The sequence below is a fragment of the Phocoena phocoena genome, chromosome 15 (genome assembly GCF_963924675.1).
Source record: "Phocoena phocoena chromosome 15, mPhoPho1.1, whole genome shotgun sequence".
Lineage (NCBI taxonomy): Eukaryota > Metazoa > Chordata > Mammalia > Artiodactyla > Phocoenidae > Phocoena > Phocoena phocoena.
This window is the reverse complement of record NC_089233.1, coordinates 77,608,116-77,633,758: the sequence shown is the minus strand read 5'-3', so window position 1 is coordinate 77,633,758 and position 25,643 is coordinate 77,608,116. Positions and strand designations below refer to the sequence as shown.

The 25,643-nt window shown below is 48.0% G+C and overlaps 1 protein-coding gene across 1 annotated transcript in view; it reads left to right on the top strand.

Moving 5' to 3' along the window:
- NFATC2 (nuclear factor of activated T cells 2) overlaps nt 1-25,643 on the top strand; it is a 107,272-nt gene that overhangs the window by 5,100 nt on the left and 76,529 nt on the right. Inside the window, exons 2-3 of the mRNA XM_065893311.1 lie at nt 12,205-13,216; nt 17,547-17,718. Of these exons, the coding sequence (XP_065749383.1) occupies nt 12,205-13,216; nt 17,547-17,718 (1,184 nt within the window). The remainder of the gene's footprint in view (nt 1-12,204; nt 13,217-17,546; nt 17,719-25,643) is intronic.

The following is a 25,643-nucleotide window of genomic DNA, read 5'->3' as shown; positions in this document are numbered from 1 at the left end:
CCCAGCTTCCAAATTAAAGGCCTTCTGTTCTTAAGGTGGCCTTAGCTTTTGATCGGGAGTAGAGGTTCTTAAAATCTTAAAGCTGTGTTATTTGAGTTTGTTCCCAAGGCTTTTTAGTCCTGTACGGTGGTGGGGTTGAATAAATTGGAAAAATGCAGCATTGGTGGCCAGCGGTCCTCAATCCTGGCTACACGCTAGACTGTTCCAGCCGTACCCAGGACCGGTGAAGTCAGACTCCTTGGGGGTCAGTTAACTTTTGCTGAGAGTCGTTGAGCGGTACATGGCAGGGCAGGCCTCGAACCCGGGCAGTTAGGATCCCAGGTCTCTGCCCTCAGCACTACAGCTCAGCCAGTATCTCACTGACTCCAGCGTTCCTGGGTCCCTTGTACGCCAGCATGAGGTGCATTCACCTCGTATGTTTTGGTATTTACGTACTTATCAATTTTATGTTCACTGCTGTCCTAATGGGATTATACTCCTAAAACATGCAACAAAAATGCAAGTGGGAAAGGACAGCGTATAAACGGGAGTTCTGCTGTTCCTGTATTTCTTTCTACATCCCAGTAGATTGTCGTGCACGCCTCCTGGGGTACATGTTCCCCCCAACTCCAGGGGCCATTGGCTCAGCAAGTCAGAGCGCCAGATCTGAAATCAGGGAATCCTGGCTTGAAATTCTGACTTAGCTGTCTCCTACCTGCGTGACCTTGGCCAAGCAAAAGTACCTGGCATTAGCAAGCATGCAATAAATCGTTGCCCAATAAATGGATGAAAAGTTGCATAATTCCTTATTAGTGGTATGCCTCAGGGCAGGTGGTTTTGATCCCCTGCGCTTGTGTTTTCCCATCTGTGAAATGGGGGTGGAGATGGCAGGTGCCCACGGGGCGGTGTGATTAAGTGCAGGCAGCAGGGCTGTGTGAGTGTCGGGTGGCAGTGGTGGTGGGCTCCGAGATGTCTTCTGGCTCGCCTGACTTCTTGAGAGCATTGGTTCCTTGGAGGAGAGAGTCTTTGCCTTGGCCTTTGATGAATCCCGAGTCTTAAGAGAAGATGCTCTTTGGAGAGGAGCCACTGGCTGTTGGGCCTCAGTTGGCATCACAGCAAGTTATCTAACTTACGTACGATCAGTTCTGACTCATTGGGCCCCTGCCTCAGCCCCAGAGCTTGGCCGGCTGCAAAAGCTTTCTCAGTTGACCTGACTCGCAGGCTGCAAGGTTCCCTCTGGCTGCCTCTGTGAGAGGCAGGGCCTCCCCAGGTGTCCTGCCCTGACCCCCCAGGACCCCCTGAGCCAGGGCCAGGAAGAGGCAGCCTTGGAAAGTGCAGCGTGATGGATGCCTTGTGGCTTCCCCCCACGAAGGGACTTCCTCTTTCCTCTCTGCCCAGCACAGGAAATAGCCACAGGGCTCCACAGAGCTCCAGCCAAACTCGGCTTCCCTGGGCTGGTGCGAGGTTTGGTTTTTGCCCATTGTTCCCAAACTGAGCTCAGGGAACAAGGCAAGACTCGGCCCTGAGGCTCTTCCTGGGATGCGTCAGGGGCTGTGAGCTTTCCTACCTGGAGCAGAGCCCCACATAGTTTCCCCCAAAGCAAGAGGAACTGGCTTTGACTTTTTCCTGAACTTTTATTACGAACTTTTCCGAATATATGGAAAAGTAGAGACAGTGGTATAGTTAACTCCCATGTTCCCACGTGCCCAGCTTCAACAATGATCAACATAAGGCCAATCTTATGTCATCTCTGCCTTGGTGTATTCTCCGCATCTCCACCCCTGCTTCCTTTAAATCACATTCCAGGTGGCATAATATTTTATTAATAAATAGTATGTAGCTCAAAAGTAAGGGCTCTTGAAAAAAAATCAAATACCATTGTCAAACCTGAAAAGGAATAATACTTAATTTCAAATGTCCAGTGTTTAAATTTCCTGCTTGTCTCACGAGGATCTTTTTATGGTTAATTTGTTTGAACCAAGATCCTCACATTGTAATTGGTTGACATGGCCATTTATGGCTCTTTTATTTTATAAAAATCCCCATCAGTCTGTTTTCTTGCCGTTTATTTGTTGAAGAAGCAGGGTCATTTTTCCTGTGCTGGTCTCCACGTGATGGATTTTGCCAGTGGCATCCCTGTGGTGTTTTTTTTAACGTGTTCCTTTGTCCCTTGCATCTCCTACGGACTGGCATTTAGATCTAAAGTCCTGTGCCTTGGACTCTTTGTGCTTTTTTTCCTCTGCAAGAGAAATATATGAGAGGTAGATGGGAAGCTACAGGAAGAGCAGAGGGATTGCTTTTCCCGAGTTGGCATTTGGGGACCCTCCATGCGTCCTAGTCTGAGGTTTTGGGAAAGAGCATTTTCTCACCTGGACCTGTTTTAGTTAATACGACATATTTCTAAAAGCCAGTCCTTCTGTGTGAATTTTAATTGAACCACGCCTGAGTGAGCTGTCTGAAGTAAGAAAGTTGCCTGCAAAGCTCAGGGTTTATAAAGGTCCTTATCGAAACAAACCTGCTTGGGTGTGCTGAAAAAGGGTGCCCATTAGACGTGGAGGTGGGGAACGCTTTAAGTCTGCAGTGCCTGCGAAAGTCATTGTAAAGACTTCAGAAAGGGGCTGTTTTTTACCTTTGTGATCCTAAGAAGGTGGGATGAGGGTCTGAAATCCGCAACAGGTGACATCACCTCCGTTGCCAAGGAGAAAGGAGGAATGTCATTAATGACCGGGCTTGGCAGGGGCCACGGATGAAGTGTGCCCGCCCTCGGGGAATACGGCACCAAAGTGAAAGCTCCTCGGGACGAGTGTAAATAAAGCACCCATCTGTCAATCAGGTATTAATTTTAAGTCTCTGCCCCTGGCCAAGGGTTATGGGGCCCCACTTTCTTCAAGTGGAAGTTTCCACTTGAATTTCAAGTTGCCTGAAAGAAAGGTGGAAATCAGCTTCGCAGGCCGTGACAGGGGTTGTAGGACTCCATAAAGGGTACAGCTCTTTGAGGGCCTGGCGTAAAGGCAAGGGGGCTTTTGCTGAGTGAGTTAGAGGAAGGAAAGCAAGGAAGGTGGCCGTGCCCATGTCGCCTTGTGCAGGGCTTTGACGGAGAGGCGGGGTAGCCACGCAAGCCCTGTTTCTGAGGAAGGATTATCTGAGGTCTACTTCCGGCTAATTCTTCTGCCCAGATCTTTCCTTTTCCTTTTGGCGAGGAAGTCGCTCTCTGTTGAGCACCGCGTGACAAATGCGGAGAGACTGTCTTTTCTTAGAGACAGATCTCCCTGAAGCACAAGTTCAATCTCAAATGGCCGCGGTCTTGAAGAACGGAGGCAGTATGGCAAGGTGACCAGACAGGTGAAGTCTGATGTCATCATTTGATGGACTGTTACACAGAGACGCAAAAGAGACGGCAGATGCATATGACATGGTTAAATCTCAGACATGAGGTTGAGGAAAACTGTGACATGTACATCTTGGACGGTTTTATTTATACAATGGTCAAAGCAGGCAAACCAGGCTATAATGAGAGAAGGCAGGCGAGCGGGTCCCCCTGAATGAGGGTTATTGGCTGGGGAGGGCCACCAGAGAATCCTCTGGCAGGATGGAAACATTCTATATCTTGATTGGTGGCTACACGGTGCGTACATTTGTAGAAAGGCACGAGGTGTACTTCTAATATCTGTGCATTTGACTGCATTTAAATGATGTCTCAGTTTGAACCCCAGCTCTGCCCCTGATTGTTTTTGTGACTTTGAGTGAATCCTCGCGCCCCTGAGTCTCAGGGCCCCCCTCTGTAACACAGAGGAGTTGATGGTTCCGGCTTCCCAGGGTGCTTGTAAACCCCAGAGAGAGAGGTAATAACACGGGAAAGCTTGAGGCGCAGTGAACGACTAAAAATAGGAAGGTCTTTGAACTTCTTAAAAGCGCGAGGGCCCCATGGAATGACTTGCAACCGGTTCTTTCTATCCCAATTTGAGGACAGAAGTGAGGTCCCATGTCTGCCAGATGCCTGGGCCCTGCTGCCCCCATCCAAAAGCTGACCTTGAGGCACATGGGTTGCAGATTCCATACATTTCTCTGGTTTTCTCCAAAAGGAATACGTGTCAGCCTGCGGGTGCGTGTGTTTTTGCAAACAGCCATGCCAGTAGCCAGTCTGTAAGGCTCGGTGCTTGCAAATTGTCCCGGGTCCTGGATCCTGTGTCCCAGGCGCCTGGCCTCATGGCAGGCTGCCTGGGAGGCAGGACTGAGCCCTCCTTTCTGCCCTGTCTGGTGAAGGCAGACAGCTGCCTTAGCTGGGGCAAGGTCAGCAAAGAGCATAGCGTTCAAGGTGGCTTTTTCTAGTGGTTCCACACTGACGAGACAGGATGGTAAACTGCCTTTCTTCCCTTTCTGGCATTTCTGGACCTGACTTATCTGGATGGAATTTCTCACCTCTCATGCCCTGCTTCTGTACACGTCATCTCTGAATGATGGGTGTGACAACCAGATTCTCCGTCATTATTAATACACACCATTCATTGATTGGGAATCCAATTACTGTTCGGCATTTGTGCATGGTGGGGGCAGTAGGGGCATGGGGGGCCCTTTGGAAAGTTTGCTAAGTGCTGAATTTATTACTTGAAGCACAATCTGATTTTTCACAGAAGGTCTTTCCTGTAGGTGGTGCAAGCTGCCGGATGAAAAATCCATCCACCTTTTGCTCCTCTTGGCATTTCCTGCAGCCCCCAACGCAAAGGAGGTTATGAGAGTAGTGGGATGGAGGGAGGCAGGATTCCTTCCCTCCATCTATCCCCCTGTCCTCTGGCTGCACATGTACAGTGCCAGGTTGTGGCATCCTAATGCTGCCATGGCAACAGACTGTGATGTCTCAAACCCAGGGCCTGGAACTCATACCACCTTGGGGTGTCAGCTCATCGAGCGGTGGGTCTATCACCTCAGACAGGGATGGACCGCAGCTCTGGGGCCCTGCTGCCAGCCTGAGGGGCGTCTGGCCTCCAGGCCATGCCCTGGCGTCTCTCTACCGAGTCATTCAAGCCTGAGAGCACCGGTTCGTGCAGTCCTTTCCCCCTTCCCCCTTCCCCAAAGGACAGATGCCTCATGTAGGTTCCTTAGCTGGGTTTCTATTTTGGTCATTCTCTTCTGCTTCCTGAAAATTCCACCCGCCTGTAGTTCTAGGTGGAGAAGATGTTCTCTTGCTGTTCCTTTTTTCAAAAGCGATCTGTTGGCTGGTGAGTTGGCGCTGGCGGCTGTCTCAGACTTGGCCGTGTGTCCTTAAGGGTGAGCAACAGGCCCGCCAGAGGCTCCAAGAGGGCAGGCACTGGCAGAGAGCTCCTTGTGGCCTGAGTGGGATTTTTAAATAATCGTTGACTCAATCCTGGGGCAAATGGAGGGATCGTGAATATTCCAGAAGAAAGGAATCCGTGTCTTTAGTTGTCTAGGGCAGCCTACCTCATGATGGGGCTCCAGAGCAGTTCCTATTCTGGGGACACCTCGTTTCTATGTGTTGGAATTAAGGTATCATCGTCCAGGAAGTATCCCCTTTCATGTGTTATGCGGGTGGAGGAGCCGGGTGGGCTGCCTGAGACTGAATCTGGCTCTGCCACTTAGAAGCTGTGTGACCTTGGGCAAATTAATCACCCTCTCTGAGCCTCACGTTCCCCATTTATAAAATGAGGAAACTCTATCACCTGCTTCGTAGGCCTTTTGTAAGACAAACATTAGTATATGCTAAATGCATACATAGTGGTTCTTGGTATAAAGTATATGGTAGAGATGTGTTAGTGAGAATCATTTTTGTTACTGCAACTAGCTCACTGTGTCACTAACATTTTAGTAAGATTTAGTTGATACCCCAGGTACCCCAGAAGAGGGAGTACAAAGCATGGAGTGGAGGTGTTCAGGCATTCTTTACCTACTCCACGTATTTTCTGAAGGCTAGCAGTAAAAGAGAATTCCCCAGGTGCTGACCAATCCATTTAATTTTTATAAAAATTTCCCTTTTTCTTTTTTTTTTTTTTTTTTTTTGCCGTACATGGGCCTCTCACTGCCGTGGCCTCTGCCGTGGCCTCTCCCGTTGCGGAGCACAGGCTCCGGACGCGCAGGCCCAGGGGCCATGGCCCACGGGCCCAGCCGCTCCGCGGCATGCGGGATCCCCCCGGACCAGGGCACGAACCCGCGTCCCCTGCATCGGCAGGCAGACGCCCAACCACTGCGCCACCAGGGAAGCCCCCTTTTTCTTTTTTAATGCTTTGGAAGGCACTTGGGGGCCAGTGTGTGTCACACTTTCAAGTTGTAAAATAAGGCAATGAAAGCAGAGCAAGGGGAGAATTTTCACTTAGAAGATCGTTTGTTCCATAATGATAATACGAGTAGACTGGAAGGCCCCATTTACTGAGTGTTTATTTTGTGTGTTTTGGGCTTCATGTGGATAAGGTGGGTATTGTCACCAACCTCAGCAACTGTGTTATACACGAGGACTCAGAGGTCCCCCAGGTCACACAGCCGGACGGGGGGTGGGGGAAAGGGGTGAAGCCGTGGAGCTGGGGGCCCCTAGCACTGTGTATGGACCGAGACCCGGACCTCAGTGCAGACGCCTTGCTAGAGCAGAGCTGGACTGGCCTCCCCAGCAATCTTGTCTTGCGGTTTTGGGGAGTGGCCAGAGATCTCCCCAAATATTCATGGGGCCTAGATGTTGGGGTGAGCACCTGGGAACTTGATGGAAGGAAGGGCGATGATAATTCGACTTTCAGATGTCTGCTGCAGAAATGATTTACCTGCTGGGGCTGACGGGAAGCAGATGTCTCATTTCTGAATCAGTTCAGGTTTGACTCGTGGATGGATGCTCCCAACATTCTTTTGGGCCTTGGCTGCGAGCAGGGCCCGGAACTGTAGGGCCTAGAGCAGTGGTTCCCAGCTGCGGGTGATTCTGCCTCGCAGGAGAAATTCGGCAATGCTTGGAGATGCTTCCGGTCGTTACAACTGAGAGAGGGGAGGGGATGCTACCGGCATCTAGTGGGTAGAGGCCAGGGATGCTGCTAAACATCCTACAGCCTCACAGCGAAGAAGTCTGTAGCCCCCAGTGTCAGTAGTTCTGAGGCTGAGAACCCCTGGTGTCAGGCCTGCTGGGTTCAAGCTGTGAGACCTCGGGCAAGTTAATTCACCTCTTTGTGCCTCAGTTAACCCATCTGTAAAAGGGGAGTAAACAGTGCCCATCTCATAGGTTGTGAGAGTTAAATAATTTACTGCATGTAATGTGTTTACAGCAGAGCCTGGCAGATAAATTCTCAGCGCATGGTAGCTGCTGTTGCTGTTGTTGTTATTATGATTATCGGCCTTTATCCGCCTTCAAAAAGCTCACTGTCTAGTAGGGAGACAGGCAAGTGAATCTGTACTTGATAGACTTCACTACACGACTCTTCAGGTTCTGGCAACACTACAGAGTCCGTAGTGTCTGATCCAGCCTAGGGAGGGCTTTTAGGAAGAGGTGGCCCAAGTGAAATCTTGATGGACAAATAGTGGCTTGCTAGGAAAAGTGAGGACAGGAGGTATGGAAGGGTGTTCTGGGCATGGGGAACAGCATGTGCAAAAGCATGGAGGCACAGAGGACTGAGAGCAGCAACCTCTGAATCCCTCATCTCTGCCTCCACCTTCTGCCTCTTTCGGAATCCTGATGCCTCGAGTGTGGGCTGGGTACCTCGCACGGCAAGTGGGACGGTTTCACGGGCCGCCCCAATGAGTACATTGTATACGCGGCTCATCCCCTTGGCAGGGCGCCTTCTCTTGAGTCAGGAGTGAGGCCTCCGTCAGGTGCTACTGTGTCTTGAATGCCTTTCTTTCTGATACTTGCTGTTTCCTCCCCCAATTCCAACTTAAAAAAAGGCAGACTTTCTGGGGTCGTGGAAATGTCCTGCGTCATGACTGTGGTAGTGACAAGGGTGTAGAACATCTGGCAAAAACTCACTGAACTCTGCACTCAAAACCTGTACGTATAAATGATACCTTATTTAAATAAAGAGCATCAAGGAGGAAAAAAAGTGGGCCTCAGGCTCAGAGCCTTTGGCTAGCAACAGTGTCTCGCTTGAATTTAGTAACTTTTATTTTGATTGTAGTTTTACCCTACCTTCTATTTATGGAAGTGACACTGATTTTCCATTTGTGGTATGGGTGTAAAGTTTCCGTAAAAAAAAAAAGAAAGTAATAGGCGAATGAATTTAAATTGAAATATTAAGTGAATAATATTCACTGGTGGTACATGAATACAGCAAAGATCATGCAAGTGGTAAGAGGAGCAAGCGTTCTGGAAACCCTTCTGAGAGAATCTGGTGCTTCTGAGATGAGACGAGCTCGGCCCAGTGCTGTGTGGGCACAGCGAGGGAGCTCTCTGCAAGGGTGGCGGTTGTTTACGGAGAAATAGTGGAGAATCCTAGCTACTTAAAGAAATATTTTAATCACGAGCCTTTTGTCTGTGAGAATTACTGTCAAATACCCAGGGGAATGAGAATTAAATGATTATAAATTACCTCCATATTACTTGCTTGTGGGTAAACTTTCAAAATCTTGGGGAGAGAAAAGAAAAACTCTGCTGCTTGGATTAATTAAAACCAATGTAAATGCTTTAAATGCTTTTGCTCAGCAAACTGGCCTTTGTCTTTTTCATTGCTGCCCCGGAGTGTGAGTGATGTGTGTTTTTATGGCAAAAAGTTTCTGTGACTTTCACATCAGCCCCGAGGGGGTGTTTCTGATAAGATGTAATGCAGTTTTTCTGATAAGGCCGGAATTCTTGCTAAGAGGCTTTCTGTGTTTTGTTTTGCTGGTTCGCAGGGCAATGGATTATCAGAATGTTGTCGGACACGGATTTGACCTGGATCTCTTCCTAGATTAAAAATCTGTGCTCTGTTACCTGCCAGGAAGGCTGTGTGTGTGTGTGTGTGTGTGCGCGTGCGCGTGCAGGCACAAGTTTATATTGAACTGCAGCTTTACAAGAACCCTAGACCCTACAGACTCTAGTTAGAAAAATGAAAGGACGTCAGAGCCAGAAGCAGCCCAGGAGACCGATCTGGTTTAATGCTGTCCGGTTACAAATGAGGAGGTTGAGACCTAGAGTGGGTAGGGGACTTTTCCAAGGTCACACAACTAGTTAGTGGCAGAGCAGGACTTAGAATGCAATTTTCTGCTTCCTAAACCAGGTGTCATTGCTATATATCATGTTATGTCACCCCCCCCTTTAAAATAAATAAAATAAAAACGTGCCTTTTGGAAATTATCTTTCTATTCTCAGTGTAGTACAGAAGTCAGAGTCTCCTTTCTGCCTCTGCCCCTAATTACTTAGCTCTTCTCCCTGGAGGAAATCACTGTTACCTGTAACTTCCAGGGAAAGCCTGTGTTCCCATAAGCACTGTGTGTGTGTATGTGTATGTGTGTACACACGCTCTGTTTCTATCCTACGCATACAGTGTGCATCTTTAACAGTATCTTGTGGTCATTCTATATCAATGTAAAAAGAACCTTTTCAACCCTTTTTGTACCTGTATTGTATCTCACTATGTGAATGACAGAATTTAACCCATCCCCAGCTGATGGACTGTAGGTTGCTTCCAGTCTTTGGGGATTATAAACAGGGCTTGATTCCAAGTATACATGCGTTTGGAATTTAGATACATATTACCGAATCACCCTCTCTTAAGGTTATGTCTTTCTACCGTTTGTTCTGGATGTTAGCATCTTTGAGGAGTAGTTTAAATATTTCATGCTTTATTCAGCAGACCGACAAATATTTTTGGAGGGCCTACTTTGTGGTAGGTCCTGTCCAGTCGTTAGGAATACAGTGGGGGTGGGGTGGGGTGGTGAGAGAGTCCTCATGGAATTGACTGATTGGTGGAGGTGGGACTGGGAGTTGGGGGAGAGGCAGATGATAAGTTAGCTACAGAATTACTGAATTAGAATTGTGAGAAGTGCAGTGGAGCAGAGCAGGGAAGTGTGAGTGGGGTCTGATCTCGTCAAGGTCAGAAGGACTTCTGAGAGCACACTTTAGCCAAGCTTCAGGGAAGGAGCGGTTTTAGTTACGAAGAGGGCTGGGTGGGGGAGGAGTTGTTGAGCAGAGGGAACAGCGAGTGCAAAGGTCCTGAGGCAGAAAGGAGCTTGGCATTTTCTGAGAATGACAGCCAGTTTGGCTGGAGTCCGGGGAGAGAGGGGAGGGGAGAGGGTAGAGAGAGGCAAGGCTAGAGGGGCAGGCAGAGGCTCAACCGGGCTGACCTAGTTGAGGTTGTTTATCTTGATCCTAGGAGCTGTGGAAAGCCATTTCTGGGCTCTCACCTGGGGTGGGGCACCACCTGAACCCTATGAGATCAGCTCAGCTAAACCAGATAGCACTTACTCCAGGATGGCCCAGAAAGGGCACCAAGGAAGTGGAGGATCACCTGTGTGCACCAAACAGCTCTGCTGTTACAGTGCAAAAGCCAGCCACAGGCTATGTGTAAACAAATAGGAGCGGCTTTGTTCCAATAAAACTTTACTTACACATGCAATCTGTGGGCCAGCTTTGGTCCAGGGGCTGTAGTTTGCCTGCCTCTGATCTAGCAGCATGTGATTCTCTAAACAGATAATATCTGATGTGATGTGAGCTGCTAACAGGTGTCAGTGGAGAAAAGATGGCAAGGAAATGGGGTGGAGGATGACACAGGGGTGGGGATGGGCCTAAGGAGCTGCTAACTGAGCAGGCATGTGAAGGAATTAAGGGAAGCAGCCAGGTGAAGAGCTTGGGGGGAGACTTCTAGGGAGAGGGAGCTCCACAGCAGGAGCTGCTTGAAGAATCGTGAGGATGTCAGCAGGGCTGGTGCTGAGAGCTTGGGGGAAAGTGGGGAGAGTGGGAGTAGTGAGACAGGCCAGGGCTAGGGGACGAGTGTGTTAAGGACTGTCCTGGGGACATCTAGGGAAGCCTTTAAAGTGGGTTTCACTTTACAGTGGACATTTCCATAGACGGCTGTGTGGAGGACAGACCATAGAGGGTGAGTGTAGAAATGGGGAGACCAGGGAGGAGGTGACGGCAACGGTCCAAGTGGAAGAGGGTGGCGGGAGGTGGTGACCCCTGAATTTAGTTTACATTTTAATAGAGCGGTCAGGCTTTGCTGATGGATTGGATGTAAGGTCACGAGAGAAGAGTCGAGGCTGACCCAAGTAACGACAGGGAGGGTGGAGGGGCCTCTGTGGAGCTGGGGAACTTGCAGGGGGGGCGGGGTGTGGGATGGTGGGAACAAATAGCTAGTTCCCTCTCTAATCTCACTCTCCAGCCACGGGTTCTTTCGAGGTGGCAGCAGAAGCCTGAGCTACGTGGCCACGATTAAGGAACAAAATTAGATCATTCTGTATCCACTGATTTTACTAGTTTGGGAGGCTCTATAGCCATGGCTCTGTCTTTTGGGGGCCAAGTAGCTTTTCTGGGGGATTTCTAATCCTGTTCATTCTGTATTTGGGTGAATCTCTTCCCCTCCCTGGACCTCAGTTTCCTCATCTGTAAAATGGCACAAGATGAGATATGGCTCAGGAGTTCTGGTTGTAAATTAAGTCACTTTTTTACATGTGGGCATAAACATTTGGGATTTGAACCCAGAGCTTCATGGTCTCCAGAGCTGCTGTGGCCTCCCCCTGCATCTTGTAGCTGTATCATACAGGTAGAAAGAGCAGATGGGCCTAGGTCAGTGTTTTTCAAACTGTGGGTCATGACCCACTGGTGGGACAGGAAATCTGTTTAATGAGTTATGACCAGAATTTAAACAAAATAACTCCAGACAGGAGGATAGATAAGAGTGCATCATACGTAGCAGGGTAAGTATTGTTTGGGGAAGCTTTTGTTTCAGTTGCCAGTGAACGTGATGGTGTGAACTGAATTGTGAAATAAAATCACATTTCTTTTAAGGGTTTCACTGAAACAAAAGTTTGGAAGCCGTTAGCCCAGCCAGCCATCCAGGTCTCCGGCTGCTGCTGCACGGCTTGGACCAGCTGTGCTCGCGCACCTGCCCTAGAATCCTTCCGCTTTGATCTCTCCGTTCAAGGAATCTGGGATGAAGTGGCCTCACTTTCCTTCTGTGAGGGAAGGAGTTTCTAGCTCTGCGGTTTGGTGTGGCGGGGATTAAAAAAATAATAATAATAACAGGAGACAAAACCCAGTCTGTGATTGCTCTGCATCCGGAGTTGTGTTTTAGAGGCTTAAAAAGACCCCTCCCTCCCCCCTTCTCTTTCCAGAAGAACCGAATGCACATAAGGTCGCCAGCCCACCCTCCGGACTCGCATACCCCGATGATGTCCTGGACTATGGCCTCAAGCCATACAGCCCCCTAGACAGTCTCTCTGGCGAGCCCCCGCACCGGTTGGGAGAGCCGGATAGGGTAGGGCCCCAGAACTTTCTGTGCCCTGCCAAGCCAGTGGGGGCCTCGGGCCTGAGCCCTCGGATCGAGATCACTCCATCCCACGAACTGATGCAGTCAGGGGGGCCCTTCCGCATGAGAGACACTGGCCTCGTGGTCGAGCAGCCACCCCTGCCGGGGGTGGCCGCCAGCCCGAGGTTCACGCTGCCCGTGCCCGGCTTCGAGGGCTACCGCGAGCCGCTTTGCTTGAGCCCCGCTAGCAGCGGCTCCTCTGCCAGCTTCATTTCCGACACCTTCTCCCCTTACACCTCGCCCTGCGTCTCGCCCAATAACGGCGGGCCCGACGACCTGTGTCCCCAGTTTCAAAACATCCCTGCTCATTATTCCCCCAGAACCTCGCCAATAATGTCACCTCGAACCGGCCTCGCTGAGGACAGCTGCCTGGGCCGCCACTCGCCCGTGCCCCGTCCGGCCTCCCGCTCCTCGTCGCCTGGTACCAAGCGGAGGCATTCGTGCGCGGGGGCCTTGGTTGCCCCACTGCCCGGAGCCTCACCCCAGCGCTCGCGGAGCCCCTCGCCGCAGCCCCGGGACGACGGCGCCCCTGCCGGGTACCCCCCCGCGGCTGGCTCTGCCGTCCTCATGGATGCCCTGAACAGCCTCGCTGCCGACTCACCCTGTGGGATCCCCCCCAAGATGTGGAAGACCAGCCCCGACCCGTCGCCGGTGTCCAGCGCCCCGTCCAAGGCTGGCCTACCCCGCCACATCTACCCAGCCGTGGAGTTCCTGGGGCCCTGCGAGCAGGAGGAGAGGAGGAACTCAGCCCCCGAGTCCATCTTACTGGTGCCACCAACTTGGCCCAAGCAGCTGGTGCCCGCCATTCCCATCTGCAGGTGAGTCAGGCTTTGAAAACGATTTATTCCATGGTCCAGTTTTAAGAGAAGGTTTTCTGGTTATGAGCATGGGATTCAGAGTTGGCTAGACTGGTCTTAAATCCCGGCTTTCCATTTACTGGCTGCCAGACCTTGAAAAGGAAGTTAAATTCTCTGGGAAAACAAAACAAAACAAAACTCTGAGCTGCAGTTGTCCCATCTGTAAAATGGGTGGAAGTGTCCCTGACTTACTGGGTGGTAAGGAGGATGCAGTAAGGAGGATGCAGTCATAGGATGCACGTGATTGCTCATATGACACTGAGCTCATTCATGCATTCGCTTATTTAACAAGTACTTATCAAACACCTACTATGTGCCAGGCACTGTTACAGGTGTTGGGGAGACAGTGTGAACAAAATGGGAAAAAAAATTCTGCCTTCGTGGAGCTGACATTCTAGTAAGCTCAAAGCAAGCCTGAACATGTGGAATTTGCTATCTTATTGTAAGAGGAATTGATGTTTGTTGGCATCTGCTATGTGCCTCAGTATTGCAACCAGTGATATGGAGGTCTTCAAAAAATGTGGGAGCCATAATCCTCAAGGAGCTTAAAATCTTGGCAAGCTGAAGAGATGCATGAATAGCAGCATGTAGGCTTGGGGTCTCCAGGGATGGATCTGAGTCCTGGCTCTGCCACTCACTGGCTGTGTGATCATGGGCATGTCTGCTGCTGCCATCCTGCTGTACCCATAACAGACATCACTAATCATGCAGGGCCCTCTTTCTCATTGAGCACCTTTTTGATGCCGTGCCCAGGGCAGACATTGCTAGTCAATCAGGACCTTCATTCTCACTGAGCACCTTTCTGGGCCTTGGTTCATTTCCTGTGAGATGAGGATGATAATAGTACCTACCGCATGTTTTGTTTGTTGGTTTGTTTGTTTTTTTAAGGATTAGGTGAGATAATATACATCAGACTCTTAGCATAGAACCTACATAGGTAAGAGCTCATGAGAGAGACAGCTGTTATTGTTATTGGGGAATCTTAACCTTATAGAGGAAGCACGTTGTTGCTTCCTCACTGATGCGCCGTGTGCTAGGAGATTGAGTCCCCAATAGCTGTTAGAGTGATGATAGCGGCAATAATAATCACCAACATTTCAGGATGCTAGCTGTGTGCCAGGCACACTTCTAAGTACTCTCTCTGGGTTATTTCATGTTATTCTCACATAAACCTGGTCTGGTTATATATTTATCTTCATTTTGATAATAAGGAAAATGAGGTACACAGATTAGGAGCAGAGATTATTTTATCTGTTTTATTAGGTGAAGAATCTAAGCTTTATGCTATTCCCGTATCCCAATGGTTTTCAAAGTGTTATTTGCTTGTAGCAAACGGAAGCCTCTTCTTTTCAAATAAAACGTTGAATGCCAAAATAGGTAATGTAGAGCCGTTTTGATTGATGTGGGGTTGAGAGTAGCCTAGGGTCCTGTCCACTGGGCCTGGCTTCCCCACGCCCACCTGCCCCCAACCCCGACCGAAATGGACTGAATGGAGCTTCTGGTCTGATGTTTCCTCCAAAGCAGGTTCTGAGAACACTAGTGCCATCATAGGTCAGTCAGTCCCTTAAGGAAAGGAGTTTCTGGGTTTAATTGAGTTTAATAGATACCTTTGTGTAGGGGCCGCTCCCCGCTGTGAACAGAATGTGCGGTGATTTCAAAGGCCATCTGATCACGGAGTTCTGAGACTAAAGTTTCCTGGAGGCACCTTAGGAATGCTGATCGAGATCAACGCCCGGTGCAGGTTGAGTAACTGGGGCTCAGAGAGGTGAAGTGATATGCCCATCAGCACCCAGCTAGTTCATGACCAAGCTGGAAATCAGAATTCGAGATTCCTGACTCCTTGTTATTTCTGGTCAACTCCTTGATCAGTCTCCAAAACATGACTTATTTGGGAGTGAGGAGGATCATTAATATAAAATACGATTGTGAGGCATTTATCTGAGACTTTACTGTATATAAAATCCTTCCCTCTCCATTATGTGGCTTGATCTGAGAGGTTCTGTTGAGTTAGAGTCCTTTAGTCCGTAGCAAGTGCCAATCTGTGCCAGCCAGTGAGATATTTGCAAGAATTTTCTATTCGATTGAGAAGATAGGACATTCAGAGGAGTTTCACCATGATAGTTATCTCAGGGAGTGTGGATAACTCAGCAGGGGGCTGGAATTCAAATGCAGGATGTCAGACTGTCTCCAGTGGTCTGAGTCTTAAGATTATATTTCGGTTGTCAAATACCTATTCCAGAACCAAACAAGATTAGAAGTTGATACTTAGGGATATTCCATTGAATCTTCTACTCACTAAATGTTTTGATTCATACAGGGGTGGAGTGATTTTTTTCATGAGCCTTATTTTGCTAACTTTAGAAAATATTAACTTGCATACATGAAAATAAGAGTATTGAACACATATGGCACCTTGGATGTAGACAGAAGCTTGAAGGCATCTTGGAACTGTAACTGAGGTAGAAATAAAGGCACTTTAGACACCTGAGACTTCAGAGTTAAAGGGGCTTCAGGAGGCAATGTGGTTATAAAGAAGGGCTGGAGATTTCCTTGCATAGTGAGGGTGGAATCGTAAGTTGGATTGTATGTTCAAGTTCAGCTCTGGCACTGATGGAGTTTGTGGGGCTGCTGCCCCGCTCCACTCTCCCCTTGGAATTGCTGTAAGAGAGAAGGGATAGAATTGGCCTCACTGCAAATGTTTAATTAAGTCCAGTTGATAATGTTAGCTTCTAGCAGTTTTGGGCTTAGCAGGAAAGACTGTCCTGATTAGATTAATGTTTTCTCCGGCATGTGAAAAATCAGGACGTAGTGACACAAATCCATGCATTTGCAACTTCAAAGCTACTTTGAACATACGGGTGTTCTTTGAAATAAAACTGCTTGTTCATTCATCCATTTACCCTTCCATTCATTTGTCCGCCCACTCACTGAATATTCACTGACGACCTAGCAAATGTCAGGCATTGCTCTAGACTCATTCCATCAATGAGGTATTTTCTTGGGCCTATTTTAAAGAAATTAATAAGATAAGAGACAGTGTAGAGATGTGGAAGGGGCACTGGACTGGGAGTCAAGAGACTTAAGTTGGAGCCTTGGCTGTGTCTTGCTCTGTGATTTTGGGAAAATGTCTCTAGGTTCTTTTGGGCTCTGAGTGAATGGTCTAGATAGATTGTCAAGACTTCATTCACCTCTTCAATGACCTAATACTAACCTCATATCAAGTACCTGATGTGTGTGCTGGGTAGGGTTGAGACTGTATAATAAAATGAAACTTAATGTCATGCCCTCAAAGATTTTACAAATTCAGATGCCAAAGCATACATATCCAATACCATTATACTGTAGTCAGATTGTCTACAGGAAGTAACTATTTATTTGAAATATATACTATATTACATGAAAAAATAATTATAGCTAATATTTATTGAGCAGTTATTGTGCTTAAGCTCTTTATATGATCTCAGTATCCCCATTTCACAGTTGAAGGAGACTAAGGCCTAGGGAGATAGAGGCATTTGCTCTAAGTCACACAGGTAGTTAGAGGTGGAACTTGGGTGTGTAACTCCAGTCATGCTCTTGACCTTTACTCCTCATTTAATTGTAGGAAGTCTGAGTGGTTTGGCTCATCCATACCAAAACCAGACACCTCTCTGTGGTTAGATGTTCTACACTTGACCCAAGAAGTAATGATTGTGACTGGGAATGGCCTCTCCCTAAATTTACTTTTAATTGAGACATCAGACAGAAATACAAGCTAGAAAAACTCTCAGATGTCATCTGGTCCATTTGTGGTTACAGGATACTAAGGATAAGAAAGATGAAGTTGCATACCTAATGTCACATGGCAAGTTAGTGACACAGTGGGGCCCCTGATTTCTATTTCAGTGTTCCTTCTCCCACACTTACTCCTTTGGAAAAGAAAAACATCCTGGATAAGGGATGTTCTTTAGAGGTGAGAGGTGATATTCTTCAAAATTTCCAGAGGAAAAGAAGTTACAGTGGTTCAGAACGTGCTAGAACAATCATATCATGAACTTAGCTTCATAAACTGAGATGTCAGTCATTCTCCCTTCATCAAGATGGAAGAGAAAACAAAGAAAGAGAATGAAAAAGATCTCTACCTTGTGAAGAGCCCTACCTATCATGTCTGAGAAATGTGTGCCTCCCAACAGCCAACATTATCATATGCCCATTGGACATGATTTTCGGAAAAGGGACCATTTATGTTTATTGTACAGGTTGACGGGATATGATTTATTGTACACATGACTGATTCTGTTTCCTCCTTCAGCATCCCAGTGACTGCATCCCTCCCACCACTTGAGTGGCCACTCTCCCACCAGTCAGGCTCCTATGAGCTGAGGATCGAGGTGCAGCCCAAGCCACATCACCGAGCTCACTACGAGACAGAAGGCAGCCGAGGGGCTGTCAAAGCTCCGACCGGCGGCCACCCTGTGGTTCAGGTATGGCCTTGAGTTCTCTTCCTTTTGCGTCCTCATTTATCACTGGGTGATTTACTTCTGCTGAGCTACTGCTTGGTGCTTTTTAGGTTGAGGTATGTGTCTTAGCCTCCTTTTCCTCTGAGGGATGGGATATTTGAGACTGAGTATCAGAAGCTAATCCAGCTACTCAGAAGCCATAGACAAAAGTCTTACTGAGCTGGATAAGGATAGAAATGATATTCATGCTCAAGCTTCTTCTTTCTTCTCTTTCTGATTGAGAGACCACTAGAGTTTTGCAGAGGTTTTTGCATTGAAGGTTTCTGAAGCCATCATTTTGTGTTTAAATTTCAGATGAGAGTCCATTGAGGAAAATCAATATATTGAAAAGTGGGGAAAAGTTAAAACTACACAGAGTCAAATACCTAAAATAACTATTATTAGCATTTTGATACATTTCCTGTTGCCTTTTTTTCTATTCATAAACATGGCAATGTCTATCACTGTACATTTGTATACTTGATGTTATAGTAGTTTGTACTTTGATTTTTTTTCACTTTACATTATACTCTGAGCATTTCCTCCTGGTTTTTCCTTAATCATTATCTTTTTTTTTTTTTGCGGTATGCGGGCCTCTCACTGTTGAGGCCTCTCCTGTTGCGGAGCCCAGGCTCCGGACATGCAGGCTCAGCAGCCATGGCTCACGGGCCCAGCCGCTCCGCGGCATGTGGGATCTTCCCGGACCAGGGCACGAACCCGTGTCTCCTGCATCGGCAGGCAGACTCTCAACCACTGTGCCACCAGGGAAGCCCAATCATTATCTTTTATGTCTGTGGCTTTTGATTTAACCTCAGATTTTTTTTTTTTCAAAATAAGTAGAGAACTGTTTTTTTCCTCCAAAATATTGAGTTGAAATATTCTTGATTGTATAGTCTGGTTAACCAGGAACTGCTGACTGGTGGCCACCAACCAACTCAATTAACCAGCCCTTTAATACATTTAAATTAATTTAACTCCTTTAAATTTGCCTTAAAGTAAAAGTATTCTTTGATAAGAATCTGATGGTGCATCAAAACCCTTTAGAGTAGTTGTTAAAAATGCAGATTCTTGAGCATCCCCTGAAACGACATGACATAAGTACAATTCAGACAAAAAACAAACATACAAACCCCTAACCCTAAAATCTTCACAGGTAGCTTTGAGTGTATATACCTGGTTAAGGACTTTAATGATAATATTAGGAACTTATAAATCCTGGCAGTTGCTTTTTCTAAATCTAACATCACAGCCTTTTGGGGATTTTGTTTCCATTCGTTGCTTCTTTTCATTTATCGCAAGTCACATTTTACTATTTCTTTGCATGTCTAGTAATTGTTGACTGTATACTGACATTGTGATGATGATGTGTACTGGACATTGTAGAGACTCTTGATTTTGTTATCTTCCTCTAAAGGTAGTTCAGTTACTGGCTGATCACATTGACCTTTTATAGGCTTGATTTTTACCCTTTGTTAAGGTAGACCTGTGGAAAGCCCAAGGTGTTCCCCATGCCCTTCAGGTTCATGGGGTTAGCCATCAAATTCCTTCTTTTGTGGATATAGTTGAGGCTAGGTTTTAGACCATGTTAGGGCAGGTCTAAAGTAGCCCTTACTCTAAGGCATGACCTTACTCTTAAGGCCTAGTCTTTTTGGATGCTTCGTGGGGAGGTCACTCCTCTCTGGTGGGCTGGAATTCCAGTACTCCAGGCCTGCTCAACCTCTAGTCTCTCTGTTTCCCTTTTTACCCCATAGCTGCCTCTCTCTGATAAACTCTGCACATTCTTTCCCTGTGCTTACACAGCCCAGCCCTTGGCCAAGGACTTGGGGAGCTCCCCTAGCACCTTCCTCCTCTCTGATGCTTTACCCACAGATCCTAGCTGCTTCTCCAGCCTGGGACTCTGAACTCTGTCTCCCCAACTGAGCAGGCCCACTGTGTTCTGCTTGAACTCCACTCCCTGCATGTGGGAGGGAAACTGTCCCCAGGCAGAGAGCGGCAGTGAACGTGGGCTCACCTCCTATGTTTCCTTTCTCTCGTAGACCACAGTCTTATGCTGCCTGCTGTCTAGTGCCTGAAAGCAATTGACTTATCAACTTTTGTCCTATTTGATAGTTGTTTATGGTGGTAGGGCTGGTCTGGTACTATTTACTCATGCTTGAACACTGATTTTTGGAAAAGAAAGTCTTCATATCATTATCAATCAAGGCTTATCTGCTCTAGGATGGGAACCTCTTGGCCTGGAGGTGGTGTTAGTGTGTGCTGGAGTCAAAGCCTTTGGTTGTAACAGAGAGAGAAACTCATTCAAAGCAGATTAGAAAAAGGGGATTATATGGGGAGGCTACTGGGGTAACATATCATCAGGTCAGGAGATTCAGCTCAAGAAGAACCTGGACTCATGGTCATGAGTCCAAGGTTTATTTCTTTGCTCAGTCAATCCATTCAACAAGTGGATTCGTTCTGCAAGTGTTTGTTGACCACCTACCTTTTGCCATGTACTGTGCTTGATGCTGAGATACAGTGAAGACTAAAAGAGAAGCGGTGGTTAGCTTCTCTGTGGAGCTCATGATCTCGGGGGTATAAAGTTATCGACTAAATAATCATGCACCTGATAAAATTACAAATTGTGGCAAGTGGCAGGAAGGAAACGTGCATGAGGCTCCAGGCGTGTAAAATGGAGGGGGCAGCGTAGAGGGCGGAGGATTTCCCTGGGAAGATTTCCTTGAAGAAGAGACTTGGATGGAGGATGATGCATAGAGGGAACAGTATGTGCAAATGCTTAGAGGCAGAAGGAAGCAAACTGGGGCAGCGGACCTTGAGGAAGCCAGTGGAACCAGACTGTGAAGGGCCAGGGGGAGAGAGGAGGGGGCCCGAGCGGGCAAGGCCTGAGTAGCCATGGGGGAGAGTTTGGCTTTTACCCTGAGATGGGAAAAGCAGGTAAGAAACAAGGAGAAGCTTTAGGAGGCTCTGTCCATGGTGTCTGTCCTTTCGGGGCTATGTGGTATCTTTGTTCTCTGATTATTCAACAAACGTTTGTTGAGCACTGCTATGTACCAGGCATGGTTCTAGATTCTGGGATGTGGTATGAACGAACCGGCCAGAGACCCTCACCGTCGTGAACTTACGATTCAGCAAGACAGTGCTAATGATAGTTAACACTTAGTGAGCATTTAGCACACGTCAGACCCTGTTCCAAGTGCCGTCTGTGTTATAACTTATTTAATCCTCAAAAAAGCCCTAAGAAGCAGTTACAGTAGGTCAAGGAGATGTCAAGGAACTTGTTCAAGATCATAGCTCTTGAGTGGTGGACTCAGGATTTGGCTTCAGGTGTCTGGCTTTGCCTGTTACACAGCCTTCCTCGTCTTCCACATCACTCTGCAGACCAGCTTTCCCTGCCGCCTCTTTCTCACCAGGCAGGGAAGTCCTGGTGGAGAGATGCCCACCAGGCCCTCCTGCCTATCAATTTTCTATGCTGTCCCTGTTCTAGCCCCTCACCAGCTCGTTGGAGCCCAAGTCCTGACCCTCAGGGAGATTCTAAATGGCCCTGGGGGTGGGGGGAAGGGTGCCACCCTCTGGTCCAGTTAGCTTGGCCAGAGAGGTCAGAGCATGTGCAGTGCAAGGCTCTGCTCACCCATTCATCAGGGGCTGGAGCCGTGGAAAGTTCCAGAGAAGGGAATGGGCTGGACGTGCAGTTCCGAGGATGCCCACTACACTGTGCTTGATGTTCATGCCCGTTCTTCCGACAGCTCCCCAGGATCCGCCCCTCTTCTTGTTCGTAACTTTGAAAACTCAACGTATGACTTAAAAATCTGTAGCCATATCCTCAAAAGACACAAAGTGAAGTCTTTAAAAAAAAATCATTTGAATAGATTGGGTTCTCTTCAAAACGAGATGTGCTAACCCCTGATTTTTAACATAGGAAGTCAGTTTTTTAAAAACTTCTTTGAAAAATGAAGAGAAGAGGGGACTTTAAGAAGACAAGGGCTCTTAACCTTTAAGTAGGTGCGAAAACCCCTTTCGAAATCTGGAGGGTTGCCCTTTCATTCCCAGAAGAGCAGCGAAGCCCTGTTTTGTACCTTGCCTAGATGCTTCTGCTGGTTTCTTTCTTGATCTCTGTCTCTCTCCTTATCTCTCCATCTGTTTCTATTTCTGTACTGTACCATGGCTCACTTTTCCCCCTCTCGATGATTCGTCCTCACCTTTCTCTTTTTTATTTGCCACACTATAAAACTTCACTTTTTTTTTTGCATGCCTAGTGGTTTTATGCTCCTCTTTATATGAAAATAAAATGAGTACATGACCATTTCATTCTCTTTCTTTACATGTAAAATTTCATATCTTAAGCATATGCCGTGTTCAGCTGTTTTTCTTTCTTTTTGCTTTCCTCTCTCTTGAATGTCACTTGATCTTGGAAGAAAGTTTGTTCCAAACCTTAAATGCTTTTCAGATCTCATGACTCATTCATTCGGTGAACATTTTGTCAAGGGCTTGCTGTGTGCCAGGCGCTGTGCTAGGCGCCAGTAACGTAATGATGGGTGAGATGGACACAGTCCCTGCCCTGATGTAGTTCAAGGGGCACCAGATATGCCAAGTAGACCAGGATGGTTGGTGTGACCGTTGCTGAGATGTGGGCATGTCAGGGAGGCCAGACGAGGGCCATCTGGGATGACATCTGGACTCCAAGGTAGAACGTGACAGCTGATTAGGAGTTCATCTGTTGGATTCACAACTTGGGGCGGGAGGTGGTGGTAAGTGCTTTGACAAAACAAACCATGTCAGGAAAGTACTACTTGGTTGACCTGCTTTAGAGGGAGGATCCCTCTGAGGAGGTGACTTACCAACTGGGGCCTGGAGCAGATGATTGAGCCAGCAAAGAAAGGAATGTTGCCCTTCCTCTGTCTGTCTCTGTCTCTTTTGGTGGTGGTGGGATAGCGTTCCATGCACAAGGCACGGCACACACGGAGGTCCTGAGGCAGGGAAGAACTTGGTGTGTCTGTGGAGCTGAAGGAGGGCCAGTGTCACTTGAGTTTAGCTTGGAGGGTGATGGTTGGCAGGACTCACAAGCCAAGATGAGGAACTTGGGTTTTATTTCAGGTCAAGGGGAAGGGAGTGCTGAGTTTTGAGCAGAGGAGGAAGATGATTCCGATTTAATATTTTTGGGACCACTTGGGCTTCCCTCTAAGGAGTGGGCTTCTCTACGGGAGGAAGCAGGGAGGGGAATTTGATAGGCTGTGGCAGTGCCGGCTGGAAGGTCAAGGCGGTGAGGACGGGAAGGTGGCATTGGGAGAGGAGGGGATGGATTCCAAGGTGTGAGCTTCGGGACTTGGTGCTGGCTTAGGTGTGGGGGTGTGAAGGAGCGCCTGGGTAGAGGGTGTTGTCATATGCCACGTGGGAAGACCTGGGGAGGCAGTCATTTTCCTAGGGGAAGATTACGAGTTCAGTTTGGGGTGAGGGAATTAGGAAGGGCTTGTGGGGCGTCCAAGCAATGACGGCAAGTAGGCAGTTGGGTATATGAGTCTGGAGCTCAGAAGCAGAGTCCTAGACTCTCTAATGCTCAGGCCATCACTGCAGGGCTTAGTGCATATCCACTTGTAAGGATTTATTTCCCATACCCTCAAGAACAAGCTGCATCTCTCTAGAAGCAGTGGACTAAGGAGAGAACCAAAGAAGTGATTGCACAAACAAGATTACAAACTGAGCGCTCGTGGGAGCCAGACGACGGAAGGAAATGACTGCCTTGGCCAAGCAGGGAGCAATAGGGAGTGGTGGGGAGTAGGGTACAGCACAGTATGTACCTTCTCTGAAGGAGGCAGCTGGTACTCAGCGCCCCTTGGTTATGCCATGTGGGAACCAAAGTTGCCAGGTTTCACAGTTTTTATTAAGGGGAGCTAGGAATCTGAATTTTGATGTGAAATTTCTGATTTTTATATTTTGGCTACTAAATCGAAGTTTGAGTTAGATTTAGCTCAAGGCAGATATCCTCAAGTTCATAGCCTTTGGGGGTTAATAAGGACTGTGCTACGTTAAGGGTTATCAGTAGAAAGGGAGGTAGGAGAGAGGCTATGTTTATACGATTTCTAAGAATTGTTCAGTTAGGGAAGGAGCTCGGTTCGCAGCCAGACCCTGGACATTTCTCCTATAAAGCTCTAAATCCCGTGGAACTAGAGCAAGCTTATGGTTTTTTCTGAGGAGCCTGGGAATCTTAGTTCTTTGACGTGACTTTGACCGGTAGGGATCAGAGAAAGGGAACCACTTGATTCACCTTGAAAGAGCCACGTGCCTTTTGGTGGAACCCTGCCATCATTTCCTCGTCCTCTTTCAGGACAGGAAGCAGTGGTCCTTTGGTGGACAGAACTGCCATTCAAAGGCAGCTTCGCAAGGTTGGGCTTTAAGCGTTTCCGTAGCTCTTCAGCTTATGGGATCTCATAATACTCCAGCTGAGAGTTGCCTGTATAATGCCACTGTCATTTAATCCTTTCCCTGGCTGCTTCCAGACCCTTTAACCATAATCCTGCGTAGAAATTCCCGGTAGAGGACACTTCATTATTTTCCTCATCCATCTTTGTGCCGGGGCTTTCAATAAACGTTATTCTTACCACTCCCTGGGACGTGTTTTCAACTGACAGAAGGATTGGAAAGCCATCCTTTTTGTTATAAAGTAGTCAAAATCTGAGATTGTTTAACCACAGCACACACCTCCAAAGACAATACTCCTGATTCTTTCAAACAGATGTTCAGACATATGGAGAAAACATGGGCAGTTCCTTTAGGAGAAATTCCTTGCAGATGCAGAAACCTGATCTCGATTTCATCCTGGGGGACAGTAATGAGCTTTGCAGAGAGGAGAGTGGGGGGCCGGGGCGCACCTGTCCAGGTTACCGCCTTCCCATCCTGGAGGAGGCTAGTAAAGTCTCCGAGCTTTCATCTCGTAAAACAGATTACGGGACAGTGATTTTCATCCTGTTGGATTTTGGCGTTTGTACTCTCTGCGACTCACTTTAAATTATATCTAAGACAGGGGAGAAAGAAGCCAGATGGGGTTTCCTCCTGACCAGGCGAAACTGGAGTCGTGACCGGGAGCCGCGCTTCTCTGGCATTGGCTGGGCGTGTTGGCTTCCATTGACTAATAAAATTTTGTGCTCGGTGAGGCTGGCTCCGTGAAACAGGAAGCAGGTCTTGCAGATGCTAATTTGTCTTGATCACGGCTGCTGCGTTTGCTTAGAACTACAGAGGTTCGATGAGACCTTCTGCAGAAGGAAAGGAGAAGAGTGAAACAGTGATCCTCAAGCTTCGGAGGGGGAGCACGTGTTCTGAGGTCATCGGGGGTGCGTTTTGCTCATTCATTCGTTTGTTCGAATTATTCACCCAGCGCCTTCTAGGTGCTGGGCACTCTTCCAGGTGTGGAATGCAGCCGTGAACAAAGCAGACAAATTCCTGCCCCTGTGGCGCTGATGTTCTGGCTGCAGTGAGATAAACAATAAATCTAATAAATAGGAAAGTTCAGTAGTACGTTGGAAGGTGATAAGTACTATGGGAAGAGCTGCCAGGGCGAGGGGAATTGGGTGTGGTCAGTTAGGCCTTCCTGAGAAGGTAGCATTGGGGCCAAGGAGGAGCTGAAGGACTAAAAGGTCCGGGTTTCTGGGGATGAGTGCTCACGGCGGCCTGGACAGCCAGGGCCACCCTGGGTGTGGTCTGGGAGCAGAGAGGGGGCCTGTGTGGGAAGGGCAGGCTCAGTCAGGGCAGAGGAGGAGGGGCTGCAGGCCCAGAGGAAAGAGGATGGGCGCGCTTGGGCCTTGGACTCGCAGGAAGGTGGGAGCCAGGAAGAGCGGGTCTGACCTAGGTTTCAGCAGGATCCCTCCAGCTGCCTTGCAGATGAGGACAGGCCGCCGGGGGGCTGGGGGAAGCAGCACGGAGAT